At 42.7% G+C, this 27,296-nt stretch overlaps 1 protein-coding gene across 1 annotated transcript in view; it reads right to left on the bottom strand.

Annotated features, from left to right (window-relative positions):
- The window catches only part of SEC63 (SEC63 homolog, protein translocation regulator), a 66,751-nt gene extending 53,047 nt beyond the window's left edge, over nt 1-13,704 (bottom strand). The window contains exons 1-2 of the mRNA XM_079779869.1: nt 13,480-13,704; nt 777-876 (exon numbers count right to left, since the gene is read on the bottom strand). Of these exons, the coding sequence (XP_079635995.1) occupies nt 777-876; nt 13,480-13,603 (224 nt within the window). The 5' untranslated portion in view covers nt 13,604-13,704. The remainder of the gene's footprint in view (nt 1-776; nt 877-13,479) is intronic.
- Between the last annotated feature and the right edge of the window lie 13,592 nt (nt 13,705-27,296).

Raw genomic sequence — 27,296 nt, 5'->3', positions numbered from 1 at the left:
CCTATCTACTGGGTAGATAAATGTAGGCAATTTACAAGATACAGTCCTCCAACAATGGCAACTCTTTCACCTCCTATCAGTTTCATGTATTATTACCTCTAAATTGATGACTTAGGGTGAAGATCCAAAGCCTATGCTCTAAATCAGCATATCCTATAGCCTCACAAAATCTAATAGGCCGACTCTAATTAAACATGGTAATGGCCTGTTTAAGCAGATGGGCCTGCCAAAACAAAGGGTGACTAGGTCTCCAATCCACCACTTCTAGCTGTATAATCTCATTCAAGTTAACTCATTTTCTTAGTCTCAGTTTCCTCATCTGAGAAAAAGCAAAAATATCTACCTTGAAGTTAATATAAAACTAATGAGATAACTTATAAAGCCTTAGCACAGCATCTGGCATACAGTATGTGCTCAATAAACTTTATCACGAAATTCAAACTTAATCATGTCACCTCCCTGCTTTTCTTATAATCTTTTAAAGATTCCTCTATGTCTTTAAGACAAAAATTCAAATACTGACAAGATGCACAAGGTTTTCCTTTAAGATCTGACTTCTCTTTCTCCCCTTCTCCTTTGAGTCAGAAGCACACTCTCTCCTTTGAATTTGTAAAACACTGTTCAGACAGCTCTCAAATTTACTATTCACATCTTTACCATCCTAAGATCACAATTTCTTTACAGATACATGTTTTATTCATTATTATACACCTATTTTACATGATACCTAGCAAAAAGTAAACACTAAATATTTTTTATTGAAACCAATTACTTACTTTATTGTAGGAATAATATTTGGCTGGGGCTTTAATAATCGTAAACGATACCACATACATCTTCCATATACTTTTCTGATATTCTTTAATCGAATTTGCTCTGTCAAAAAAATAAGGTGATAAGTTAAACCATTTTTCACAGTAAAGGCAAAACCAGAGTTAATACCATACTAACCTTCATTACCATGCTAATACTTTATCGGCATATGAAAGTACAGCCTACTTAAATAACGTTTAAGAAAATTTCACAAGATAGGTTAAATTTTCTGCAACTCAGAACAAATTATCTATTTGGGAAATTCTATTCAACTACCAGGGAATCATTTTGCATGTGAGACTTAAAAACTAACTTGAACCCAAAATACTTAGTCATATAATCAGTAATTTCTGAGACATCCTCTCCTTTCCCTTCTACTATAGAAACAATAAAAATATAAAGTAGTTGAAGTATGTGGTTTATTAAAGAAGCTAAGCAGAAATTATATTCTTCAAACATGAAAATAATTATATTAAATTAGAAAAGCCACTCAAATCCATAAGATGTTAAAATGAGTTCATATAAGTTATGACAAAAGGCATTATTTTAGTCCCCAGGGAAAAAATCAATTGAAAAGAAATTAAACCAAGGCCAAAATATCATATAGAGTTTTACTATAATCCTATATAATAAGAGCCTAATAGGCTAAGTGTCCAGTAGTCTGGTTGTCCATTCAACCAATCTTACCTTATAATAGACAAATATGCAAATCGACCGCACCTTCGCTACGCCCAAGCCACGCCCGCCAACCAAGCCACGCCCACCAACCACGCCCACCAGGAAACCGTTGCAGGGACACTGGGTGCGGCCGAGCCCAAGGCCGGGAAAGCCGCCCGAGGCTTTCCCGGCCTTGGGCACCAGCAGGGAGCCTGCACTGATCGCAGGAAAGCACTGGGGGTCGGCTCCTGCGATCCTTAGCAGGGATGCTGGGTGCCGCAGAGCCCAAGGCCAGAAAAGCCTCAGGCGGAGGCTTTCCCGGCCTTGGGCACCAGTGGGGAGCCTGCACCGATCGCAGGAAACCACTGGGGGTCGGCTCCTGCGATCCTTAGCAGGGATGTTGGGTGTGGCCGAGCCCAAGGCCACTGCCCGGGGCCAAGCCCCGACCCTGAAAAAGGCAGAAGGCGGTGGCCACAGCCAAGGCCTGGGTCCCCGGTGCCGGCAGAAAACTGGTGCAGGCAGCCAGGTGAATGAAGGTCTATTGCACGAATCTTCGTGCAAACGGGCTACTAGTCAAAGCATAAAATGCTAATGATATGCTAAGGGCACTCACCTGCTCGCTCTGACATGCACTGACTACCAGGGGACAGTCAGTCAACTGGTCGACCAGTTGCTATGACGTGCACTGACTACCAGGGGTCAGATGCTCTGACCAGTAGGTTAGCTTGCTGCTGGGGTCCAGCCAATAGGGACTGAGTGAGATGGGCCCAACACGCCCTGGAGCCCTCCCGCGGTTCCTCCCCGGCCCCGATCGTGCACCAGTGGGGTCCCTCAGCCTGGCCTGCACCCTCTTGTAATCTGGAACCCCTTGGGGAATGTTGGAGAGCTGGTTTCAGTCTGATCCCGCTCAACGCAGGAGCTGCCACCTGGTGGTCAGTGCGCTCCCATAAGGGGAGTGCCGCTCAGCCAGAAGCCGGGCTCACAGCTGGCAAGCACAGGGGCGGTGGTGGGAGCCTCTTCTGCCTCCACGGCAGCACTAAGGATGTCCAAACTGCCCTGGGGGGAGTGAGCCTAAGCCATCAGTCGGACATCCCCCGAGGGCTCCCGGACTGCAAGAGGGAGCAGGCCAGGCTAAGGGACCCTCCCCGAGTGCATAAATTTCGTGCACCAGGCCTATAGTAAAACTTTAATCACTTGGTTTGAATGATGCTCCCAACTTAAAAAAATGTTTTAAATTTTAAAATAAAATACCCTTTCACAAAGATGGCATGCAGAAAGCAAAGAAAAAAGCCAAGGCCAAGAAGGCAGGTGCTATAAGGCATCCACAGGCACACACAAAAAACGATCCACATGTTATTCACCTTCTGGCAGTCCAAGACATTCTAAAGGCAGCCCAAATATCCTCAAAAGAGCAACAAGCTTGACCACTATGCCATCACTGGGTTCCCCCTTAGTACTGAAGTCAACCATGAAAATGAAAGACAAAAACACACTTGGGTTCATTGCCAATGTCAAGGCAAACAAGCACCAGACCAAACAGACTGTGAAGAAGCTCTATGACAGCCCTGGCTGGGTGGCTCATAAAGTTAGTTGGAGCATCATCTCATACATCAAAAGGTTGCAGGTTCGATTGCCGATCAGGGCACATACAGGAGGCAACTGGTAGATGTTTCTCTCTCACATTGATGTTTATCCCTCTCTCTCCCTTCCTCTCTCTCTAAAATCAATAAAAACATATCCTCGAGGATTTAAAAATAAATAAAAAAAAGCTCTACGACAATGACATGGCCAAGGTCACACACTACTCAGGCCTATTGGAGAAAAGGCATAAGTTCAACTGGATCCTGACTATTTATGATGCTTTGGATGTTGCCAACAAAACCAAGGTCATTTAAACTAAGTCCAGCTGGCTAATGCTAAATATAAATTTTTTTCATAATATTAGGAAACTACAAAACCACAGTCCTTAAATGAGATGTCAAATAAGTAAAAGAACTTTATAGATAATAGAACGCTTCAAAGCCACCATGTAAGAAGTCCAACTATCCTGTTAGCACCATGCTTTGTGAAAAGCATCCACAAGGCAGCTATATGGCAGGAGCTACCAGAACCAGATATAGTAAAGAAGGATCCATGTAGGGGAAGGGGAGGTGGCAGAAAGGGAAATATGCAGGGAGACTGATCAAATAATACAGGGGTGAGCAAAAGTAGGTTTACAGCTGTTAGTATACAAAACAGTTTATCCTTGTACTGAAGGCTCAGTGCACGAAATTCGTGCACGGGGGTGTGTGTCCCTCAGCCCAGCCTGCACCCCCTCCAATCTGGGACCCCTCTCACAATCCAGGACTGCTGGCTCCCAACTGCTCACCTGCCTGCCTTCCTGATTGCCCCTAACCACTTCTGCCTGCCAGCCTGATCACCCCCTAACCACTCCCCTGCCAGCCTGATTGATGCCTAACTGCTCCCCTGCCAGCATGTTTGCCCCTAACTGCCATCCCCTGCCAGCCTGATTGCCCCTAACTGCCCTCCCCTGCAGGTGTGGTCACTCCTAGCTGCCCTCCCCTGCAGGCCTGGTTCCCCCCCCCCCCAACTGCTCTCCCCTGCAGGCCTGGGTCCCCCCCCCCCCAACTACCCTTCCCTGCAGGCCCAGTCGCCCCCAACTTTCCTCCTCTGACGGCCTGGTCACCCCCAACTGCCCTCCCTTGCAGGCCTGGTCCCTCCCAACTGCCCTCTCCCGCTAGCCATCTTGTGTCCACATGGGGGCAGTCATCTTTGACTTCATGGGGGCAGCCATCTTGTGTGTTGGAGTGGTGGTCAATTTGCATATTACTCTTTTATTAGATAGGATAGAGGCCTGGTGCACGGTTGTGGTTCGTCTGGTTTGCCCTGAAGGGTGTCCTGGATCAGGGTGGGTGTTGCCTTGGGGTGTGGGGCGGCCTGGGTGAGGGGCCTGTGGTGGTTTGCAGGCTGGCCACGCCCCCCGGCGACCCAAGCGAAGGCCCTGGTATCTGGGATTTATTTATCTTCTATAATTGAAACTTTGTAGCCTTGAGCGGAGCCAAGCCTCCTGCTTGCTCTGTGGCCGCAGTCATTTTTGTTGGGATTTATTTATCTTCTATAATTGAAACTTTGTAGCCTTGAGTGGAGGCCAAAGCAGGCCAGACCAAACAGCAGAACGATCGTCCAGACAACTTTCTGGATGAAGCCAGGGCTGCGAGGGCCAAGCCCCTTGCACGAATTTCGTGCATCAGGCTTCTAATATAAATATATGTGTGTGTGTGTGTAGATATATATATATGAATGAACCCTGTGTTATTGGATTAGAATTGAAGGTCTCAGTATGAACTAATATCTTTTAATACAGAAGTAGCTCAATACACATACATACATATTCCCTAGCTCTATCTAATAAGTGAGGCTAAGAACAGTGTCATCTCAATAATAGTGAGCACACCTAGCACCCAGATCTTGGCTTCTAAATATCGTTCTCCATTAAGAGAAACCAGGGATCCAAGTATCTTCCCACAAAAACATTACAAAAGAGAAAAGAATGATTTCACAGTGAGGAAGTAGGCTGAATAACACCCCCCCACCACCCCACCCCCCGCCAAGAAGTCTTCATCCTAATACCCAAACCAGTGAACATATTAACTTACATGGCAAATGGGACTCTACAGATGTGAGTAAGTTAAAGATTTTGAGATGAGGAGATTATCCTAGATTATCTGGGTGGGCCCAATATAATCACAGGGGTCCTTATAGTTTCTTTAAGAAATTATCCGTATTTCTAGAAAAGGGAAATTGCAAGGTCATAAAACAATTATGTAGTTTAAAAAACAACATAATAACATAACGTATTATGATTGCTCTCAGCAGCTGATCATAAGCTTACATGTTTGTGGGAGTAGTTCAGGTTTAGTGGAGGAGGCTATTATGGTTGTGCTATACAGTGCCTTTGCTAAAACAGTCACATCCATCTGTCCATGCCATGATAATCTGCCACTGTGTAGTATAACTGAATGAACTCAGAGCACCATATTCTTAGAACCCAGAGAGCTGAAAGAATGGTTAGCCAGGTCTGAAGTCTTCAAACCTGCCTGCCTGTTTACCACAAAAACTTCATTAAAATCATGTACCTTCTTATAGATTTCTAATTTGTCATAAAAAACATTTCATCATAAGTTTAAATTGTTGCAAAAGATGCCATTTCTGACATAAAGTTGACATTTTAAAATAAAACAGTTCCATTGCTGTTAAATGTACCAATGGAATCTAAAAACCATAGTAATTTCATACCACCATCATCCATTTACAAAAATTCATGAACAAGCCCATCATTCCACTTTCCCCACATAATTGTATCCTAATGTACTTTCACCCTGGTAAGACATTTCTTATAACACTGACACATACTTCTTAAAATTAATTTTTTTATCCCTGTGACTACTACGGTTTTCCAACTTTAAATTTCAAACATTTTCAGGCTTTCAGCATAGCTAAAAAATATTAAAATAAAAAACACCCTTCACCTAAATTCACAGATTTTGTAACTGACTTTAACTCTAGCTCCCTCTTTCCCTCCCTCTCCTTTTTATCTGAATTATTTTAGAGCAAGTTGCAGACATCAAGACATTACACCTGTAAATGCTTTGGCACATATCACCAAAGATTTATTACATATCATAAGTTTGCATATCATACTTAAGTTTGACATCTATAAGGTTTTATGTGTTAAAATAACTGATGCTACATTTATGTTATCAAGGCAACATAATTATTACAAATTGATAAATTAGTAAAATATGTATGCTTTCACTAATAAGCAACTTGTAAATATTCTGTATGTTCAAAAAGAGTTAAAACTGGAAATACTATAACTTATTTTAAAAAATAAAAGTACACTTTTGACCATATGGCAAAATATAAAGACAAAAATAAAATGGCTTTATCTTCTACTTTAACCATATTTTGCCAAAACTTAAAGTTGCCAATTACCTTGAATCATTCAATTTATAGAAAATATATGCTGTGTAACCTAATTGACAAAAGCAGTCCTCACTGTTAAACAAATTAGGCAAATGAAACTTGGTCAGAAAAGTCTGACTTCATTTTTCAGTTCAGATAAATAGATCTATAAATTTTTATATTTTGAGGATTAAATTTTAGGACATGCCTTTTAACAAAGATTATTAAAATTAAAGCCAAATAATATACAGATAACCATTTATTTAAAGGAAAAAGATGTTCCACATTTCTCTTTCCAAAATTCAGAAACTCCTAAAACTATTCCTAAATCCTTAAAAGGATCCTAGAAAATAGTGCCAAGAATCAAAAGTTATATTCAATATTCCAAAAAGTCTAAAAACATTATACATCAGTTTTCTAGCTATCCAAAGTCTATCTGCAGTTAGTTGAGAACATCTCTCACCAAGATGATACTGGCTCACTCATTGTTGGGACAATCAAGCTGGAGAGCTTGATAACTATTTTGAGAGACCAAAAATCCAAGCAGCAACAACAAAACAAACGAAAAAACAGCCTCCTCCCTTCCTCCTAAAATCTCAGTGGTAGTTAGGCATACTTAGAGATCATCTGAAGGCAATAATAATAATAATAATAATAATAATATATTCCATAATCACCCCAAGGAGGTAGGTATATCTCACAATTACAAGTGTTATCTGTTACTGTAAGCAACCTTTGTAAAGACCACTATAAAATATAGCAAGTGGCTACATTATGGAGATTAAAAATGCTGTAGGTATCTAAAGTATGATCAAAATACCTAATGTTACATAATGACACACCTGTGGCTTGGAAAAAATGTCCAATGATTGTATCATATTCAGAACCCAAGTCCTATATCCCAAGCAAATGTAAATGAAACATATACACTGTATTCTGAAAATGTTGAAAAGAACTATTTCCTTGCCAAAACTTGAAGATGCAAATTACCTTGAATCATTCCATGTATAGAAAATACTAGAGGCCCGGTGCACAGATTCATGCACCGGTGGGATCCCTCGGTCTGGCCTGCGGGAATCAGTGGACCTCCATGCTGGCGCAGCCCGGCCTTACCTGCCAGCTCATCAAGCTCCAGCCCACTGTCCACGTCGATTCCACACAGCACTAAGTAGTGCGCACCTCAAAGTGGCAGGCGACTGGGGAGGAGCCCAAGCCCAGGCTGGGCACTGGTCCTGCTCATCCTGGCCTGCTGTGCCTGCCTCCACTGCTGCTCAGGCACACAGGGACAGTGTCTGCGGGAGACGCTCGCAGCACCTCCCCAGCTACGCTCGCCAGCCATCAGCCCAGGTCAGCCCAGCGTCTAGCACCCATCTGAGCAGCAGTCCCGTGGGAGCGCACTGACCACCAGGGGGCAGCTCCTGCATTGAGCGTCTGCCCCTGGTGGTCAGTGTGCATCATAGCTACTGGCTGGTAGTCCGGTCGCTTAGGCTTTTATATGTATAGATATACTGTGTAACCTAATTGGCAAAAGCAGTTTTATAGGAATAAAACTATTTTAAAGTACTATATTTGATAGTATGTAATTTTTAAATATTCAACTAAAATTTATAAATTAAACATTTTAAGTAGATATGACTTCATTCTTAAAACGATATATGTTCAAGCTGGCCAAAGAATGTTTTCATCTCATTAAGAAATAGAGTAGTAAGTCAGACCTTGTCACTTCTCTGCTTATAAACCTTCAATAGTTTACATTGCATCTAAAATAAAATCCAAGCCTCTTACCCTGGCTTACAGATATGATGCATCCCAGCTCCCTCTCTGACTTTATCCCAGATTATTCTTCTCACCTGCCACATTCCTGCTACTTTGGTCTCCTTTGTTCCTGGAATATGTACACTGTTTCTTGCTTTACTAGTAGAAGTTTTGTACACAACTGTTCCTCCAGCCTGAAATAGGCTTTTCCCATCCAATTCATGTCTTTGAATGGCTGACTCTCCTTTGTCACTCAGCTTGAAGACATGTTCTCAGGAAGATTCTCTGAACACTCTACTTCTCTACATATTATTTATCACTATCTGATATTTTTTATTGTTTATATGTAGTATGTCTCCCCCACATTAAGATGTAAGCTTCAAGAGAACAGGAATCTCATCTATATTGTTCACCCCCATATTCCAGTATCTAACACAATGTCTGGCAAATAGGAGGTGCTAATTTGTTGAATGTATGAATTTTCTTATTTAGAACACTCCCCTATCACCCTGGGGTATGTATGCATTATACTTTTTTAAAAAATGCTCCATGAGGTTCAGTAACTTGCCCAAAGATACAGATGGTATCAGAGGAATAGCAAATAACCACTAAAGAAAAGATAGGAATTGTGCCCAGGTTTAAACTCATAGGCCTGTGTGATTAATCACTTATTTGAACTGCCTTCCCCTACAAAAAGAATAACTAGATTTCCTAAAATACAGTGTCCCTGTTCTCATTAATTTAATCATACCTATCCTAACTGTATATCCAAAGCAGAAAATGTAATATGTAAGAAATCCAAGTCAAAAATTTTAAGAACGAGATGTAACTAAAAACAACTTATCAGATGATACCTCTAATAAAAAGTCTGGTGAAATAGAATTTTACAAAAAAGAAAGTGCAACAAATAAAACTGCTGCAAGGACTTCAATTCTACATGTGTGGGACAAGGCAACACAGCACATAAATTTCAGGGAGGGGGGGAATGGCAAACCAGTTCATTTTTGTTTCTTTTTTCTCAATTTGCTATAAAATGTCAAAGTCCAAAAGAAAAGCAAACACTCAGTTTATTACAAAAGGACTGTATCCTCAGAAGAGTCCCAGAAGTAGAATTATTAGGTTTAAATTTTAAAATATTTTTATAGCTTACTAAAAAAAAAAAAGAACTATACATTCTGTTGTGCTCTGAATATAATAATTTGTGTACTTGTCTAATTATAATCCTTCCACTACACTCAGATTACAGACTTATCAAAACAGGACTACATTGTATTCATCTCTGTAGGTGTCTGCTGCTCCTAATAGAGGCAAACAGTGAAATGTTCAACCAATAACTACTAGATTTAACTAAACAGGCAAAAATCTAAAGTCAAATGATCTGAAATCTATATGAGAAAATTCTTCCATCCATACTGACCCAAACACAATTCCACAATGTTAAGAGAATGAACATCACTTTTCAAAAAAGCAATGTGATGGTGAGATGGCAACATTTCTTATCAATAGTCTGTTAATAGGAAACGTTTTTAAAAAGGAAGTCCAAGTACAATAAGGATATATTTGTTATGACCTTTATGTCTGAATAAAAAGTATGATTAAGAGAACATCTGAGAAAACAAAAATAAGCCTATCTTTGTTTTTTAGATTCTCCAAGATCAAGCAAGTATGCAATATGACCTTTAAATAAAAACAATTTTACACAATGCATTTACAAATCCAATGTTTGTCACCACATCTATAAAGTCTAGATGCTGTAATATAATTCATACTGCCAAGTACCCAGCTGGTTTCCTCTACTGTGTAGGACTTAAGTGTGTCTATGCTACCAGTCTAATACATACCCCTTTCTATCAAGATGGAACACAGTGGGAATGACTTTATTTTAAAACAACTCAAACTTCTCAGATCTCTAATATCCCTTTGAGATCTAAAGTCTTAGGAAAACTATATGCTCTAAATCAGCAGTCAACAACTGATGGTCCGCGGACCACTGGTGGTCCGTGAGGTCTGAAAGGTTGGCAACTGATGCTCTAAATTAAATATGCACACTCATAAAATATATTCCTTTGAACATAAAGCTGATACTAGCCAGTTTTTTTTTTTTTTGTTTAAAAAAAAAACAGAGGATATCCCTGAAAAGTCAAGACTGACATAAGAACTCTGAAATTCAGACTCATATGCCTAACTTTTTGTATTGGCTACTTATAGTTTCACAGGAAAATTAAATAACATAAGCTTAAAACTCAAATATTAAAATACCCTATTGTGTTATTCAAAAATACTATTACAGGTCCACATCCTTTATTCAAAATCTTTGAGGACAGATGTACTTCAGAATTTCTCAGATTTTAGACAGTATATTTCTACCCTAACAAGCCCTGGAGGGTCTAAAACAGCTTCAATAAACAAATAAATAAATACTACAACAGCAAAATATGATGGTTTTTTAAGTGAGATGAATATTATAAGTAGCCTGCTGTCAGTACAAACCACCAAATTATTTTGCTGCAAACATCTGAAAAACTTTATTTTATTCAGAGCTTTGGTTGAACCTATAACTCAAGATCTCTCTGATATTCAAGATACTGCAACTGGACTTTGGGGAAAATGTCACTATGATAAAAACATCCTTTTAATACCACTGCTATTCTAAAGAAACAACTCTATTCTAAAGATACACACTAATTTTCATGATGATTAGAATAGCATTTAAGTATCCACCTTAATTTTTATAATGCAATTTGAGGCAAGACCAAACAAACATACCAACATATGCACACTTACTGGCTAAGGCAAATCTGAAGCAGAGAGCCAGGTGTGAAGAAAGGGCAGGTAGCCCTGGCCGGTTTGGCTCAGTGGATAGAGCATCAGCCTACGGGCTGAAGGGTCCCACGTTAGATTCCGGTCAAGGGCATGTACCTTGGTTGCGGGCACAACCCCAGTATGTGCAGGAGGCAGCTGATAGATGTTTCTCTCTCATCGATATTTCTAACTCTCTATCCCACTCCCTTCCTCTCTGTAAAAAATCAATAAAATATATTTTAAAAAATAAATAAATAAAAAAGAAAGGGCAGATAAACACCTAACTTTGTATCTAGCAATATGGAAATAACAGCGAAGGACTGGAAGCTAAACTGACTTGACTCCACCACACCACATAGGAAAGTTACTTAAGCTCTCTAAATTCCAGTTTCTTCATGGAAGAACAAAGGTGATAATAATAGTACCTACTTCATTGTATATTTTTGAGGATTAAATAAAGTAACGTTTGAAGTCCATACTGACTTAGTCAATATTAATTCCCTACCACTTTTCCAAAGACCAAACTATATGAAGGGGCTCAAGTATGACCTGCCTATGATACGTTATCAGGCAAATTTTATCATATAAAATCCATCATGAAAATATAACTTTCAAGCCCTAGCTGGTTTGGCTCAGTAGATAGAGTGTCAGCCTGCGGACTGAAGGGTACCAGGTTCGATTCCAGTCAAGGACACATGCCTGGGTTACAGGCTCAATCCCATGCAGGAGGCAGCCAATCAATGATTCTCTCTCATCACTGATGTTTCTATCTCTCTCCCCCTCTTCCTTCCTCTCTGAAATCAATAAAAATATATTTTAAAAATAATAATATATATATCTTTCAAATTTCAAAAATTCAGTGTAGACTAAAATGACTAATTTCTAGAAATCAGGGCAGCTTCTTGCAACACTCAAACCAAACCTACCTACTCTCCCAATACCCTTTTGTCTTCCACACAACCAACTACACACACAAATGGGTGATAAGTGAAAATAAACTCTATACTGAAAAATGTACTCTTTTTAATTGAAATAAAATTAGCAAAATGGCCTAGGATTTGCAGATAAAGGGAAGCAATAGACTTTATCACTTATACACAACTACTATCCAAAGAACCCAGACAATTTAAATAAACTTAGGAAAGAAAAGGCACGAAAGATCAAAATCCAATTTTCATAAACTACCCACTGAATGAGAAAACTGGTAACTATGATCAGCATTCTGCACCTAATGGGTATTTTAACTACTGCTAAACGTGCAAAAAAAAAATGGAATCCTTTATTATTTATCCTACATTCAATTTTAACATATTTATATAACTCAAGAATTTTGCAAAGCAATAATCAGTTTTAAAGCATAAGTTCTGAACACATTCAAATGTTTGTGTTAACATTTACCCCAAAGTACAGTCTATAACCTGGACAACCTAGACCTCCCACACCCAACTCACGGGAAAATTTAATCAAAAAGGCAAAGCTCTTGTGAAGTAGAAACTTTCCCTAAATGTTAATACTCAAAACCTCCTAGTCACTGTTAACGCTTCCATAAATAACCTATTAGGGCCTTACAGTTCCATCTGCTTGAAGAATAGCACCTGCCATATGTCCTAGTAGAGTGCAGCAAATGGAATCCAAGCATTACCCACCCATAAAATACCTTGACAAGAATCTATATTCTGTGTTCTAACCCACTGTTACTTAATGTGAAAAGATTTGGAACTAAAAGCACATGAACCAGCTACCTCAATAAACTACCTCCAAGATGAACTACCTCCAAGACTGAATCCTTCGCACTCGCACTTTTTCCGCCATAAACAGGAAACGCCAAAGAAAAGGAAATAGAGAAAAGCCTGTGTTTGCTAAGGGGAATGAATAACCACCACAAGTAGGAGTTCACAAATGGAAAAGCGAGGGGGGGAAAGGGACGGGGGAGGGACGGCTGGTGAGCTCAGCTGGAATCCTAAACACGCCACCCAGCTCAGACGGTACCTAAAACATCTGTAACGACAGCTGCAGCTGGGAAACGGGGGTGGGGGAGCGGAACGCGGCTTGGGGACTGAGAGTTGTGCCTGCACCTTCGGCTACCTCCGTGCCAACTCTTCTCTCACTCCCAGTCCCCATCCTCTCATCCCATCCGGCTCCCTCCATAAAGAAGAAGACTCAGTAACACCCGAGGCAGAGAAGACAAAGAGACAGGAGGAGGCTGCAGGGTGTCCAGAACAATGGGGAGAGGGGGAGACGCGAAACTCCCCGTAGTAGGAGGACAATGAAGGTTGGTGGAGAGGAGCCCGGAGAGGCACCGAGATGAACACCGCCGCGCCCGCGGCCCGCCAGCGGCGGACGCCTGGACGCCAAGACCGGGCCGCGCGGGCGGTATCACCGGGACGCGGCGAGCGGGGCTGGGCCCGGGCTGGCGGGAGCGGCGCGGCCCGGAGGGGCCCGGGGGAAGCCTGAGCAGGTCCGCGGGCAGCTGCCAGAGGAACTTACCGGCGTTCTGGTCTCGGGGCCAGAGGTAGTATGTGGCCGGGATCACGATGAGCCCCACGAAGGAGGTGAGGAAGTAGAAGAAGGTGTTCCCGCTGTCATCGTACTGAAACTGCTGCCCCGCCATGGCCCACCCTCCTCGGCCTCCCTCTTCTCCCCGCCGCCCCCACGACCCCGCTCGGCGCTCGGACTCCCGGCGCTCCGGCCCGGTGTGGCGTAGCTCGGACGCCGACGCCGCCTCTCCTCCCCGCCCCCACGCTACTTTCACGGACACGCCGTCGCCGCCGCCGCCGCTGCCGCTGCCGTCGCCTACTCTCGCGAGAAGAGAGAGTTCCCGCCCCGCTCGGTTTTTCCCACCCCCTGCCTCTGCTTCACACGCTTGCTAAGGGAGACGTGGCGCGCGCAGCCGCGGAATTCTGCGAGGTCCCGCCTCTTGTCCCGCCCCCGAAGCTACAGCCCCGCCCCTCCAGCGCCCGTAGGCCCGCCCCTAGGACCCGGCTGCTGGTCCTAGAGTCCCTCTCCGTGCCTTCTTTGCCTCCTGTCCCGGTGACCCACTCCCGGCCCAGGGGGTCGGTGAGTGGAGCCCCGACCGAGGCTTCCGCGCCGAGCAGTGGGTGCGGGCTGTTCGCACGGCTGGGATTGGGGGCGCAGAACTTTCTTGCCTCTCCCTCTCTCCTATCCCTTACCTCACCTGTTCTGCCTTCTCACTTGTTAATGTCCATGGCTGATAATAATGTTCTTTAGGTTCCGGATCCGCTCCTCCAGCCCCCACATTTTGGAAACAAAGGTCACCCAGAACAGGGCGACACAAGGTTTTGTTTGCAGCGTAATGTTTGTTATCAAAAGGCTGAGGTCTACAAGGCGCCCGTTTTACAGCTGGGCATTCCCCAAGCCGGTAGAGACGGGGACCTCCCCATCCCAGTGCTGACAGGTACAGCCGCCACGCCAACAGCGTTTTCTTCCACCCAGGCGATAGGCTAATACCGTAATTGCTGTATGTCATATTACATATTACACTGTATTTTTAGAAAGCCATTTTAAGACTTTATAGTCTATTTACTAAGTTCCTTTCAGTATACTTTCCGTTGTTGGAAGAGAAATCTAGTCATATGTCATCTTTTATATCATGTCCTCAAAACTAGTGTTATCATTATCGGTAATGATTTCCTTTGCAATAGACTATGTTCACACGTATTCTGGCTTCCCTTTGAAATGTCCCATTTTGAAAGGAAATTTCAGAAATTTCAGAAACACAGTTTCTCTGTGTTTCCCTCCTCACTTTTTTCTGTATAAAGTTATCAAAGACTCTATTAGATGGGGAAAATAAAACAGACATGAGAGGAAGAGGACTGGACTATGAAGTCAGAATAGTATTGTGATCACCCAATGCTGAGATGCTCAGAACTGTTTGCCTTGCTTCAAAAACAAAAGTTGGCTCAGCTGATATAGGTAGGATCCCAGTTTCTTTTGTTTATGTTGGATTTGTTATTAAGTCTTCCCAGCTATTAATAATGCTGAACTGGTTATTTTTTATTGCTCTGATTACATGTTTTACTCAGCATTTACGTAAAGCTAACACATCAGTTTTATAATCTCGTGGCAACATAAATTATTGATGATAAATATTTCACTTCTGACTTTTTTTCTGCAGTAGTAATCTTTTCATTGCAGCTTTGGGGTCATGCATAAGAGTGGCTTGAACAGAACTGAACCATGAAACAACATTTTGAACAAATCGCATTTATTTTACTAACATTCAGACCAGTCTAAAATATGATTTCTTTTACCAAAGCAGATTAAAGATTTGAAAATGTATTCTATTTCCAAAAGTATAAACACATTTCACCCTAAAACTTAACCTTATTGAAATTAGATAAACTCAAATCATCCAAATATTCTCCAAAGCAAATCTGAATTATACCTTTAATTAGTCACAATTTCTGATTCATTGTGATGCTTTTAAGTCAACACAGTAGTTTCTTTCAAGAGATCATTTTAATGAAATATTTAAAAGTAAATGAGTATGGTAGAACCAGAACTACAACCACATTTTCTTCTCGTTCTAATGGTACATGTTAAAAGGCATTTTTGCGTTGTCTCTATATGTGTCTATAAATGAATATTTAATTGCTAGGTAGATATTTCCTCTCAAGTGTAGAAAGCCTAACTATTTTTAGGTTCCTTTTAATAATTTGCTTTTTCTTTAGACTGACTCTTCGTTGCAAGTCATCCTTGTACTACTGGTATTGACTTACATTTATACCTACCAAAATACATTTGTGTAGTCATAATCAACATTATTTAATTTTCTGCTTAATGGAATTAGCCTCAAAAAGACTGGAAAGGTTGGAATTACTAAGTAGACACATACAGTGTTTCCAGTCCTTTTCCCCTCCCCCAACCTTACAATAACCTTCACTGCCAAAGCCTAGCAAATCACCCTTATTATTTTCCCATTAAAAGCTAAATCTGCCCAGCTGGTGTGGCTCAGTGGTTGAGCATCGACCCATGAACCAAGAGGTTACCTGTCAGGGCACACACCTCCAGGTTGCAGGCCTGGTCCCCAGTAGGGGGTGTGCAGGAAGTAGCCGTTCAATGTCATCGATGTTTCTATCTCTCTATCACTCTCCTTTCCTCTCTCTCTAAAATTAATAAAAACAATTTTTTATAAAAGAGCTAAATTTCTTCAGATATAAATTAACCAATTTCTTTTATTTGTCTCTAATAAAAATGAAAAGTGCCGAAACCGGTTTGGCTCAGTGGATAGAGCGTCAGCCTGCGGACTGAAGGGTCCCGGGTTCGATTCCGGTCAAGGGCATGTACCTTGGTTGCGGGCACATCCCCAGTAGGAGGTGTGCAGGAGGCAGCTGATCGGTGTTTCTCTCTCATCGATGTTTCTAGCTCTCTATCTCTCTCCCTTCCTCTCTGTAAAAAATCAATAAAATCTATTTTTTTAAAAAAATAAAAAATAAAAATGAAAAGTAACCTCCATCATAATGACAACAGTAACATCAACAAAGTAACATTTCTACAACACTTATGATTGACAGATAGCTTCCACAACACTATTTCAGTTGAAATTTCAAATGGTAGCCTACATGTGGAAACTTTGACTAGGTAAAAGGTACTAAACAATTGCAATTCTTTCATTCCCTATCCCCCTAAGGCCCTTAGGACCCAATGAAATCCCAATCTCAGACTTGGAGAGAATGTGAAGGGAGGTGTGAGTTAGAAAGACATTAGAACTTGTTTATGCTCAACTCTAAAATAATGAAAACAACTTTAAAAGAGGAGTTGAGGTCTATGTGTTTCCTTTAGCATTGGGAGCAGGTGTGTATTTTGGCTCCTCAGTTTTCATTAGTATGTTGGACTTGTCAATACTTTTGTGATTACAAAGCTGAAAATTTATTGTATTAAAGCAAGTTGTCGATGAGTATCAACAAACGCAGGTCATTTCTTTATGAATTAACTTTATGCATCACCAACACAGCTAAATTGCATGGTGAAAAAGTAATGATTGGCATTGCAAAGTAAGCCATAAAATAGCACTTAGTGAAATTTCCCACCCAGGTTGAATTATAACCTGGGAGAGTGCCATAAGTCAACGGAAGAGTTCACTCTGGGCAATTTCAAAGGTATAGATAGATATTTGAGTAAGAAGAAAAAAAAATCTTAATAGAGATTAGAATTTCAGGAAAAACATAAATCATCTTGTTAAAAAGCAAATATTTCTGGGTCCTGAAACTTATAAAATTGAGGTTCTCTAATTAAGAAAATTATAAAATTAGGTACAAAAGTTACCTATGGACTTTGGGTAATAATGATGTGTAATGTGGGTTCATCAGTTGTAACACATGTACCACTCTGGGGAGGGATGTTGATGTGGGGGCAGAAAAGATATGAGAAATCTCTGTACTTTCCACTTTATTTTTCAGTGGCTCTAAAAAATAAAGGTCTACTAAAAAAGTTAATATCTATATTATAAAAGCCTAAGCGACCTGTTAAGGTGAAACAACCAGAACGACTGGTCGCTATGATGCGCACTGACCACCAGGGGGCAGACGCTCAATGCAGGAATTGCCCCCTGATGGTCAGTGTGCTCCCACAAGGGGAGCCCTGCTCAGCCAGACGCCAGGCTCATGTCTGGCAGGTGCAGCAGCGGTGGTGGGAGCCTCTCCCACCTCCAGGGCAGCACTAAGGAGCAGAGAGCTGAGTGGTAAGGAACAGCGAGTAGGCAGGCGGTAAGGAGTAAGGGGTCCCAGACTGTGAGAGCAATGTCCAACTGCTGGCGTAGGCCCGCAGGTAAACATCCTCCAAGGGGTCCCGGACTGAGAGAGGGCTCAGGCCGGGCTGAGGGACCACCCCCTCCCCCAGTGCATGAATTTCGTGCACCAGGCCTCTGATTTATAATAATTGTAATTGCTGTAAGTTTGTATTCTACAAACAGAAAAATTCTGATAAGTTCTATTTTGCATGATTCCCATCAGAATTTTTAAAAAATATGATACATTTATAATTGTATGTACTGCATATAGAGCATATTCCTACTAAAATAGATTTTCCTTTTTGACAAGGCTCAATGACAATCAAATCCTCTGCTTACAAATTTAACATCTAATGAGTAAAAGAATTTTCCACAGAATAGTTTCTGACTCCATACATTTTAAGCAATGTTTCTCCTCCACTACCTACAAACTTAAGGTGCCAGGCCTAGTGAGATATATTCATATTGTGAATCAAGATGTATCACTCTTGCCCTAGCCAGTTTGGCTCGGTGGTTAGAGTGTCAGCCTGAGGACTGAAGGGTGTCAGGTTTGATTCCGGTCAAGGGCACATACCTTGGTTGCAGGCTTGATATCCAACCCCTGTTGGGGCATGTGTGGGAAGCAACCAATTGATGTCTCTCTCTCATATTGATGTTTCTCTCTCTCTCTCTCTCTCTCTCTCTCTCTCTCTCTCTCTCTCTCTCTCTCTCCTCTTCTCTCCCTCTCTCTCTATTGCTCTCTCCCTCCCTCCCTCTCCCTTTCATTATCTGAAAAATCAATGGGAAAAAAAATATATATATATATATATATCCTCTGGTGAGGATTAACAACAACAACAACAACAAAGATGTATCACTCATGTTTCAAGCTGGGTGAGTTTGCTGCAGGGGGTGGAGGTGGAAGAGGCATTTCTGGAAGTGGTAGCAACTATACATGAAGTAACTGTAAACCACGTAAAAACATCATCAACTCCAGAATGAATGTACCTCCCAACCTCCAAATATACAGATTATTATAAATTCAGTCACTCAACATTCAACATTCTCAGAGCTCACACACACGATTAGCCAGTGTGGTGAGTACAAGAATGTTTAAGACAGGGTCTCTGACCTCCAGAAACTCACAACCTAATAAGGAGAATAAAATATTTCAGTAAGTGACAAAACCCAAAAAAGAAATTGTAAATGTTATAAGAGATATACAAATAAATCATTTGCAAGTTCATAGGAAAGGGTCATTTCTTTTGGCAGAGAGAATCAGAAGGCCTCAAAGAAGAGAGAAGGCAATTGAACTAGGTCTTGAAACTTAACTAGAAGTGAAAGAAAAAAATCCAGGTGGAATCATCTCAGAGCACATTTGGAAAATAGCATGAAGTCCAGTCTGGCTGTGAATAGGAGTAACAGGTGGGAAAATACTTTTAAGTCCAGCTTCCAGGTTACAGTCTACACATAACAATACTTCCTTTAAAATGAACGTTATTAAAGGAGTCCATGAGTGAGAGACATTGCAATCTCCTTTGGATGCTGAGAGAGAGAGAGAGAGAGAGAGAGAGAGAGAGAGAGAGAGAGAGGTGGTTTTTAACTAGTATGGTTTAAGTATGTCCCTGCAGTAAACAAAAGGGTGAACTAGGTCACCATTTCTACTATTTCCTTCTTTCCTCTACTCAGAATATAGTTTTCACTCTTGGATATCAGCCAAACCTTTTAAAGATCTAGTACAAAAGTTATATCCCGCCCGGCCAGTGTGGCTCAGTGGTTGAGCATCGGCCTATGAACCTGGAGGTCACGGTTTGATTCCCGGTCAGGGCATATGTCCAGGTTGCGGCTCGATCCCCAGTGTGGGTCGATAATTCTCTCTCATCAATAATGTTTCTATCTCTCTCTCCCTCTCCCTTCTTCTCTGAAATCAAGAAAAATATATTTTTTAAAACAATAAAATAAAAAGGCCACGTATGATTGGATTCCAACTATATGACATTCTGGAAAAGGCAAAACTATGGGGAGTGTAAAACCATCCGTGGCTGCCAGGGTTTAGGGAGGGATGAACAGAACACAGAGGATTTTTAGGGCAGTGAAACTATTCTCTACTATAGATACACATCACTATACATTTGTCAAAGCCCATAGAATATACAACATCAGGAGTTAACCCTAGCCCTAGCCAGTTTGGCTCAGTGGATAGTGCGTCAGCCTGCGGACTGAAAGGTCCCAGGTTCGATTCCACCCAAGGGCACATGCCTGGGCTGCGGGCTTGATCCCCAGTAGGGGGCATGCAGGAGGGAGCCAATCACCGACTCTCTTTCATCATTGATGTTTCTATCTCTCGCTCTCCCTTCCTCTCTGAAATCAATAAAGAAATATATATATTTAAAAAAAAAAGAGTTAACCCTAATGTAAACTATGGACTTTGGGTGATTATGATGCACTCATGTAGATTCATCAACTGCAGCAAATATTTCTCTCTGGTGCCAGATGTTGATAGTGGGGGAAGCTGGGCATGTGTGGAGGCAGGGGGGTATATGGGAACTCTCTGTGCTCGCCACTCAATTTTGTTGTGAACCTAAAACGGCTCTAAAAAATAAAGTCTGCTTTTTTTTGTTGTTGTTGTTCGTTTTTTGTGTGTTTTTTTTTTTTATAAAGTCTGCTTTTAAAAAAAAAAGAGTGAGCAACTAGCCCTGCAGAGTGATGCTTAGTGGCTGTGCAACCATCCTCCCAGGAATCAACTGCCCACGGCATGTTTCCCAGAGGCCTGTTCTCTGGGGCTGTGGCCCGATGCTCTGGTAGCATCATGGGCATTAGAATTCCGTTCTCGCTGAGGTTGCAAGAGCTACTTAAATCAAGCATTAGCCAGGGTGTTGCTATCTTTCCTGGGGATTTTTATTTTCTAGTATGGAGAACCACCAGCAGATGGCAATCAAAGAATACAAAACCCGGGTTGATCCTATTCAAAAAGATTCTGATAAACAGATTTAAGAATAATAAGGGGATAAATTTAAGGTAAGCAGAATTGTGGTTCTTCGCAGAGCCATAATTTCTTATGCTCAAAACAAGCAATTCTTCCACCAGTGACTGAAATGAATGTCTAGCCTCAAAAAGGCACCAGGGACAAATTCTTTGATTTTTTTTCCTCAAATGAGAACTTTGGTTACTGTATGTGAAAATGAATGAGAAGAGTTTGTTGTTTTTATTTAGACATTGTATGTCTTTTAATTTTATGTTTATATCATAAATGTTCTTGGGAGTATAAAAATGACCAGTTGTGTTAATGATTTTCCAATGACAGACAACATGCAACTGTTGTAGAATAGGGCTGCAAAATCACCAGAGGGAAGGAATGTGCCCCAAACAACCAAGTGTGTGTGCATGGGGGAGGGGGGTAGGATGGGTTTCCACAGAGGGAGCTACAGTGTAGTGGAGCCTGCAAAATATGAATATTGCTATTTTGTTAAGTTGAGACAAAGAAATTTCAGCATATTTGATGACATAACAAGACTCCTTTACACATGGAAGGTGGATCCTTGTAGAAAATGATTAACCTGTTTTTTTAATGACAACATTTTTATGGGGGCTGGGGGGGTGGGGAAAGCCTCATAAGGCATTTTTAAGAAAACAACATTGGACCTGGAAAGTTTTGGAAATACTCAGTATTTAAGAGGAGCTAGGACCAGTAAGTATTTTTTGGACTCCAACTAAGCATTGGACAATATTACCTCAAGTCAGGTAAATTATTTAGCCCCACAGTGACATATGAAGGCATTCAGGTTCAGAGGGATTCATAATTTTTCAAGGTTACCTAACTAGTAAGTTATTGGGCTGGGATTGGAACCCAGGCCTAGTTGGGTAAATATAAGCACTGCACTGTGTCATTGTTGGTCTTATTCTAACCGGTGATGTTAAACAACTGAAACCTCCTAGGTAATTCAGAAATTTAACCACATCCCCTGGGGAAGTTGTTAAAGATTCCGAGTTCCAGGTCACACCTCTAGAGATTCTGATTAAGAAGATTGCGGGGGGGGGGGGGGGGGGGGGGCGGGGGGAGCCCCGGAATCTGAGTGTTCAACAAGCTCCCCCAGTGGTTCTGCGGGAGGTCATCTTCCCTCAAACACTTGGAGAAAACAGGCCCAACCCAGTGGACCTTAACCTTTTGTGAGCAAAGAAGCCTTTGAGGACCTGATGAAAGCTCTGGACCTTTCTTTTCTTATTTTTTGTTAAGAAAAATGCGTATTTTACACCCCGAATTTTGCATACACCTCTAGGGGGTTCCCAGGCACTCTGAAGCCACGGACACTGGTCTCGGGCATGTCGCAGTTAAAAGTGGCCTACTTAGAAGGCCCTTCCATCTCTCCCCCGAGAGAGGTCACGCTTCAGCTTCAAGCAGCCTCCCACAAGACCAGCTATTTCCTTTTTTCCCTTCTCATCAACAAAGGGAAGAGTTTTCCAGGAAAACGAGCTCACTGTTTGAAAAGGAGCTCCCCCTTGTGAATGGAGCCCACTCTGGCATGGTGCTTCAAAACATGAAGCCGAACGATAGTGTGCTCTACCCTCACGACGAGAGTCCCTCTGGAAATAAAGGTGCAGTGACTCAAACCGACTGTGGGGGCCACAGATTCACTGGGTTCAGCCAGAGCAAAGGAGCATGAAATTGCCTTCCCCCAACCCCTTCTCTGCCTTCCTTTTCAATCCCTGGGCTTTCTCTTAGGTCTCCGCTAGAAAGCCAGCACTTGCATTGTTAACGCAAGACTCCTGCAGCACATCGTTTGAAACATGAACAGACAGAAATAACATGGACACAGAGTCCTCCGACACGTCCCTTTAATAAGTTCTGGATTCTGCAAGCAGGAAAGGCGTAAGAGAACATGCAGTTCTCTCTGTAGGTCCTGGGTCAGGATAACCCGGTGGCGAGGAGTCAGGGGAGGAGTGTCCGCGCACACCGATGTGATGCATAAATGTCATATGTTCATGTCGTGTTTTTTTCTCAGAAAAGAGTCCATGGCTTTCATCAAATTCTTAAAGGAATCTTTGGCTAGAATTTAAAAAGTAATTATTTATAGGAAGAGTCCTGTCTCACATGGGCTGACTAGACAGACAAGGTGAGCAGGGCGCGGCCAGCGTGGCTCCGTGGTTGAGCATCTACCCATGAACCAGAAGGTCACGGTTCGATTCTGGTCAGGGCACATGCCCAGGTTGCAGGCTCCATCCCCAGTGTGGGGCGTGCAGGCGGCAGCCGATCAATGATTCTCTCTCCTCATTGATGTTTCTCTCTCTCTCTCCCTCTCCCTTCCTCTCTGAAATCAATAATAAAAATATATTATAAAAAAGAAAAGAAGAAACAGGGTGAGCAGGATTGTGTGGGGCAGGCAGGCTTGGGGCGTCTTCCTCAGACATAAAGTGGGAGGCAACATTGTATGTGTTGTGTATGTGTTGTGTGGATACAACATTGTCAGCCTTGGGTTTAGATCTGGAGCACTGTGCCAGAAGGTCCACTCCCCACATTAGGGGATCTGCAAGACCTCTGTCAGTGAGAGGGCCCATTATACACACTGCTCTGACTCCTAAAGTGCTTGTAAGTTAAGAATAATCTCACCTAACTCGTCAGGTTTAGGGTGGGTGGGGAGAGGGAGAGCAGGGGCGTGGACATGAAATAACAACTGTGAAGCTCCAAGCACAGGGCCTGGCCCAGAGTGGGCACTCAGGTTTGTTGTTGTCCCTCTTCACCACCAAACTGAGATTCCCTGCCCCCCCTCCATGGCGGCGATGCTGACCACTAACTAACTGCTGCTCAGCGGGGCTGCACCTGTCAGACAGCCTGGAGTCTGGGCTGGGCAACCTGAAGGAAAACAGGCTTCCTTTAGGAATTCCCACTTTCCAGTCTCCCCTCCATCTCTGTTGCAAAGGTGAGCAAGGACCTCAGGTACAGAACATGCTGGAGGATCACAGGGAGTCCCAAGGGATGAAAAGACACAGTCCCTTGTCCTTGGCGTTGCTGGACCCTAATAGGGCAGATGATACCAAAACTCAATTAGCAGGAGTCACCGGCTCTGAGGCACTAACACATAAGCACAGACATCCTGCATACCTGAAAACAGGTTATAATAGAAAGGACAAAGCCACATGGAATTGATTTGGGAAACAGCTACTTAACGTTTACAGTTGTGAGTATGCAAAACAGTTTATTCTTGTATTATTATTTATTCATTATTGTACTATTTTCCATATGAACAACTGTAAGCCCGCTTTTGCCCTAGCCTGTATTTCTAAAACGGGGGAAGAGATATGACTTGGGAGAAAGAGGAGGGAGGGGGCTAAGAAAGGAGAGCGATGCCCCAGGTACTGGCTTAGCAGGGAGGTGGGTGGACATGGCGCAGGTTTTCAGGGCAGCAGGGGAAGCCTCGCTTGAGGGCCTGTGAGAAGATGACAGCAGTTAGATGTGGGGGGAGGGAGGCAGCTAATTGGTAGAGACCCTTGAAACCCATGATTAACAGTTTTAATTTAATTCAAGAGGCAATTGGAACTATAGTAGGCTTCTAAGAAGGGCAGTGATATGATCAAAGTGCTTGAGGACAGTGGCTCCTGCTGCTGTGAGCAGGGTGAATTGTGTGAAGGCAGAGGCTGGTCTGAGGCTATGTCATGATCCAGGGTGGCAGGGCCATGGCCTGGCACAGGGCTCTGCGGGTGGGATGGAGGAGCAGAACTGGAATAGATACAGAGGATAGTCATTAGTTTGTTCTTTTTAGAGCCAGACACTGGGTTAGGTGCTGGGACTCCATGGGGAACAGGCACAGAGGTTGGGACGGGCAGAGACAATTCAGCATTGATAATGTGGTGAAGTAAGTGCTGTGACCATTGAATCCGAGAAATAGGAAAGTGCAGAGCAGGAGCAGCGCCCAACCGAGTCATGGGGAGGGACCTAGGTGGTCAGGGGAACCTTCCCCGAGGACCTGGTGTTTAAACTGGGAATTTGACGAAGAATCAGAAATTGAGTGAAAAAATCATCGGGCGATACGTTCTAGGCAGGAAGCTCCCAGGTGAAAGGGCAGGAGTGGAGCCGTGAGGGAAAGAGAAGAATGGTTTCTGGAGAGGCTCAAGGGAGCTAGCAGGGTGGGACCAGACCAAGAGGGGTCTTGAGTCTGCAAGATGAACTGCGGACTTTATCCTAAGGGCAGTGGAAGGCCAGAAGAGAGGCATGGTTCATTGCTCATTTCAGAAAAATCTCTCTGGCTATGTTGTGGGAGAAAAGGATTGGGTGTGGCAGTTTTTAGGATGGGAGACTTGCCATAGGCCAGGGGAGAGCTGATTGGGAGGCAGAGATGGATACATGCAGATACGTGGGATGTAGAACTCAGGGGATGAGAAAGGGATTGAGAGGAAGAGAGTATTAGCAGGGACGTCATTCGCCCACAGAGGGAGAGGTATTCTCCCAGATCCCACAGCCAGCTTGTGGAAGCATCAATACTAGGATCCAAGTCTCTGGTTCTTTATAAAATAAAGAACTTTCATATCTCTCCTCAACATGCTCATGCTTTCCTCCACATCCTCACAATTTACAATAGATGTTTTAAGTTCTTCCTCTGCTAATTCCATCACCTCTGTCATTTCTGGATCTGTCTCTATTGGTTGATTTTTCTCCTGGGTGTGGATCATCTTTTCCTGCTTCTTCGTATGCCTGGTAATTTTTCCTAGATGACAGACATTGTGAATTTTACATTTGCTGGACACTGGATTTGTTTTATCCTGACATGCAGCTAAGTTACTTGAGTTTGATGCTCCCAATGCTTTCGTTTAAGCTTTTTCAGGGCAGATTTGAGGAGCCTTTAGGACTTCTGCTTTCAGCCATGATGGAGTAAGAGGGACTTGAATTACCCTCCGACCTGCAACAGCAACATGACCAGATTAAATGCGTGAGACAGCGGTGATCAGGCGATGGAGGACAGCGGTCTCTGAGAGACCGGAAACAAATGAGGCGAGTCCTATGATTTCCTTCGCTTTCTGTCTTGAGTGGTTTCTAGGCCACAGCAAAGTGGAACTCTGGTGGATCCTGTTGGACTCCCTGAATGGAGGAGATGGAGCTGAGCGTCTGGGGAGACCAAGGCAGGTCAAGTTCTCAGGACAGTGCCGGAGAAGGGAGAACTGCACACGGGAAGAAGCCCAGAGACTGCAGAAAACCACCTTCAAATAGTCCATAGAGTATTTATCAGCATGAATATGGGGGGTGGGGGGGAAGTAACCCAAGGTTGGAAAAATAACTATCTAAATGGGTCAGAGAGAGTAATGCCTGGTACTTGCACAGACCTAAGAATAGTGTCTGTTTCCACCAGCCAGACCAGAAAACCCCAGAATTCATGGAGGTTGGTAGTCCTCAGAAGGGTCTTGCCTCGATAATGGGGGATGATTATTAGCCCTAGACTAAACACTGCTCTAGTTTACTCTAAAATATCTTAAACAAAAGGCCCAAAAGGATCAAGTGATTCTCAAGTACCTTAACTTCATTTCAGAAAAACTTTGAATAGTTATAAAAATTGAAAAATATGTATTACCCAACAAAGTAAAAGGTACAATGTCTGCCATCAAATCAAAGATTACTAGATATTCAAAGAAGCAAGAAAATATGCCTATTATGAGTGTGTGTGAGAGAGAGAGGGGAGGGGAGCAGAGAGAGAGAGAGAGAGATTTGGAAGTCTTGAAGGAGGAAGAGGAGTTCACCTTGTAGACAAATGGCCATACTTTGGCAACCCAGTAGGAGGGATTGTTATGAGCAAAGATTTGGGCATGAGAAAGAATGTGAGTATGGAACATGGAGGAGGTAGGTGTGAGTAGTGTATAGAGCAGGCGTACTCAAACTACGGCCCTCAGGCCACATGCGGGTGTTTTTGCCGTTTTGTTTTTTTACTTCAAAAGAAGATATGTGCAGTGTGCATAGGAATTTGTTCATAGTTTTTTTTTAAAACTATAGTCCGGCCCTCCAACGGTCTGAGGGACAGTGAACTGGCCCCCTGTTTAAAAAGTTTGAGGACCCCTGGTATAGAGTATAGAATATAGAAAAGGAGAGGAGGGTGACCACACTGGAAGGTGGGCCAAACAGATCCTAGGACAAGCCATTCTTCCAATTGCTTAAAATAAATATTTTAAAACTTGCAGTCACCATTGGTTCCTCCCTCCCTCCTCTCTCCCTTCCTCCTTACATCCATCCCAATAGCAAGCCATGTTGGCTCTACCTTGATAAAACATGGAAGCCAGCCACTTCTCGCTACCTGCACAATCCACCTTTGTCCAGGTGACTGCCATCTCTCTGATGGATTTTGCTGCAATAGCCTCTGAACAGGTCTCCCTACCTCTGACCTTATCCAGCCCTCCCTAGCATTCTACTCCCCATAGTAGCCAGAGTAACCTTTTAAAAACTGAAGTTAGATTAAAACTCTCCTCTGCTGAAACATTTTAAACTCCCCATATCGCTCACAGTAAAATCCAAAGTCCACAAAGTCCAACACAACCCTGCTCGCCCCCCCCCACCCCCACCCCCGCCACCTCTTACCCTCACTCTGTCCCAAACACACTGACT

Source organism: Cnephaeus nilssonii, assembly GCF_951640355.1.
Source record: "Cnephaeus nilssonii genome assembly, chromosome: 9".
In the NCBI taxonomy this organism is placed as follows: domain Eukaryota; kingdom Metazoa; phylum Chordata; class Mammalia; order Chiroptera; family Vespertilionidae; genus Cnephaeus; species Cnephaeus nilssonii.
The sequence above is the reverse complement of the archived record's forward strand: the minus strand, read 5'-3'. Positions and strand labels throughout refer to the sequence as shown.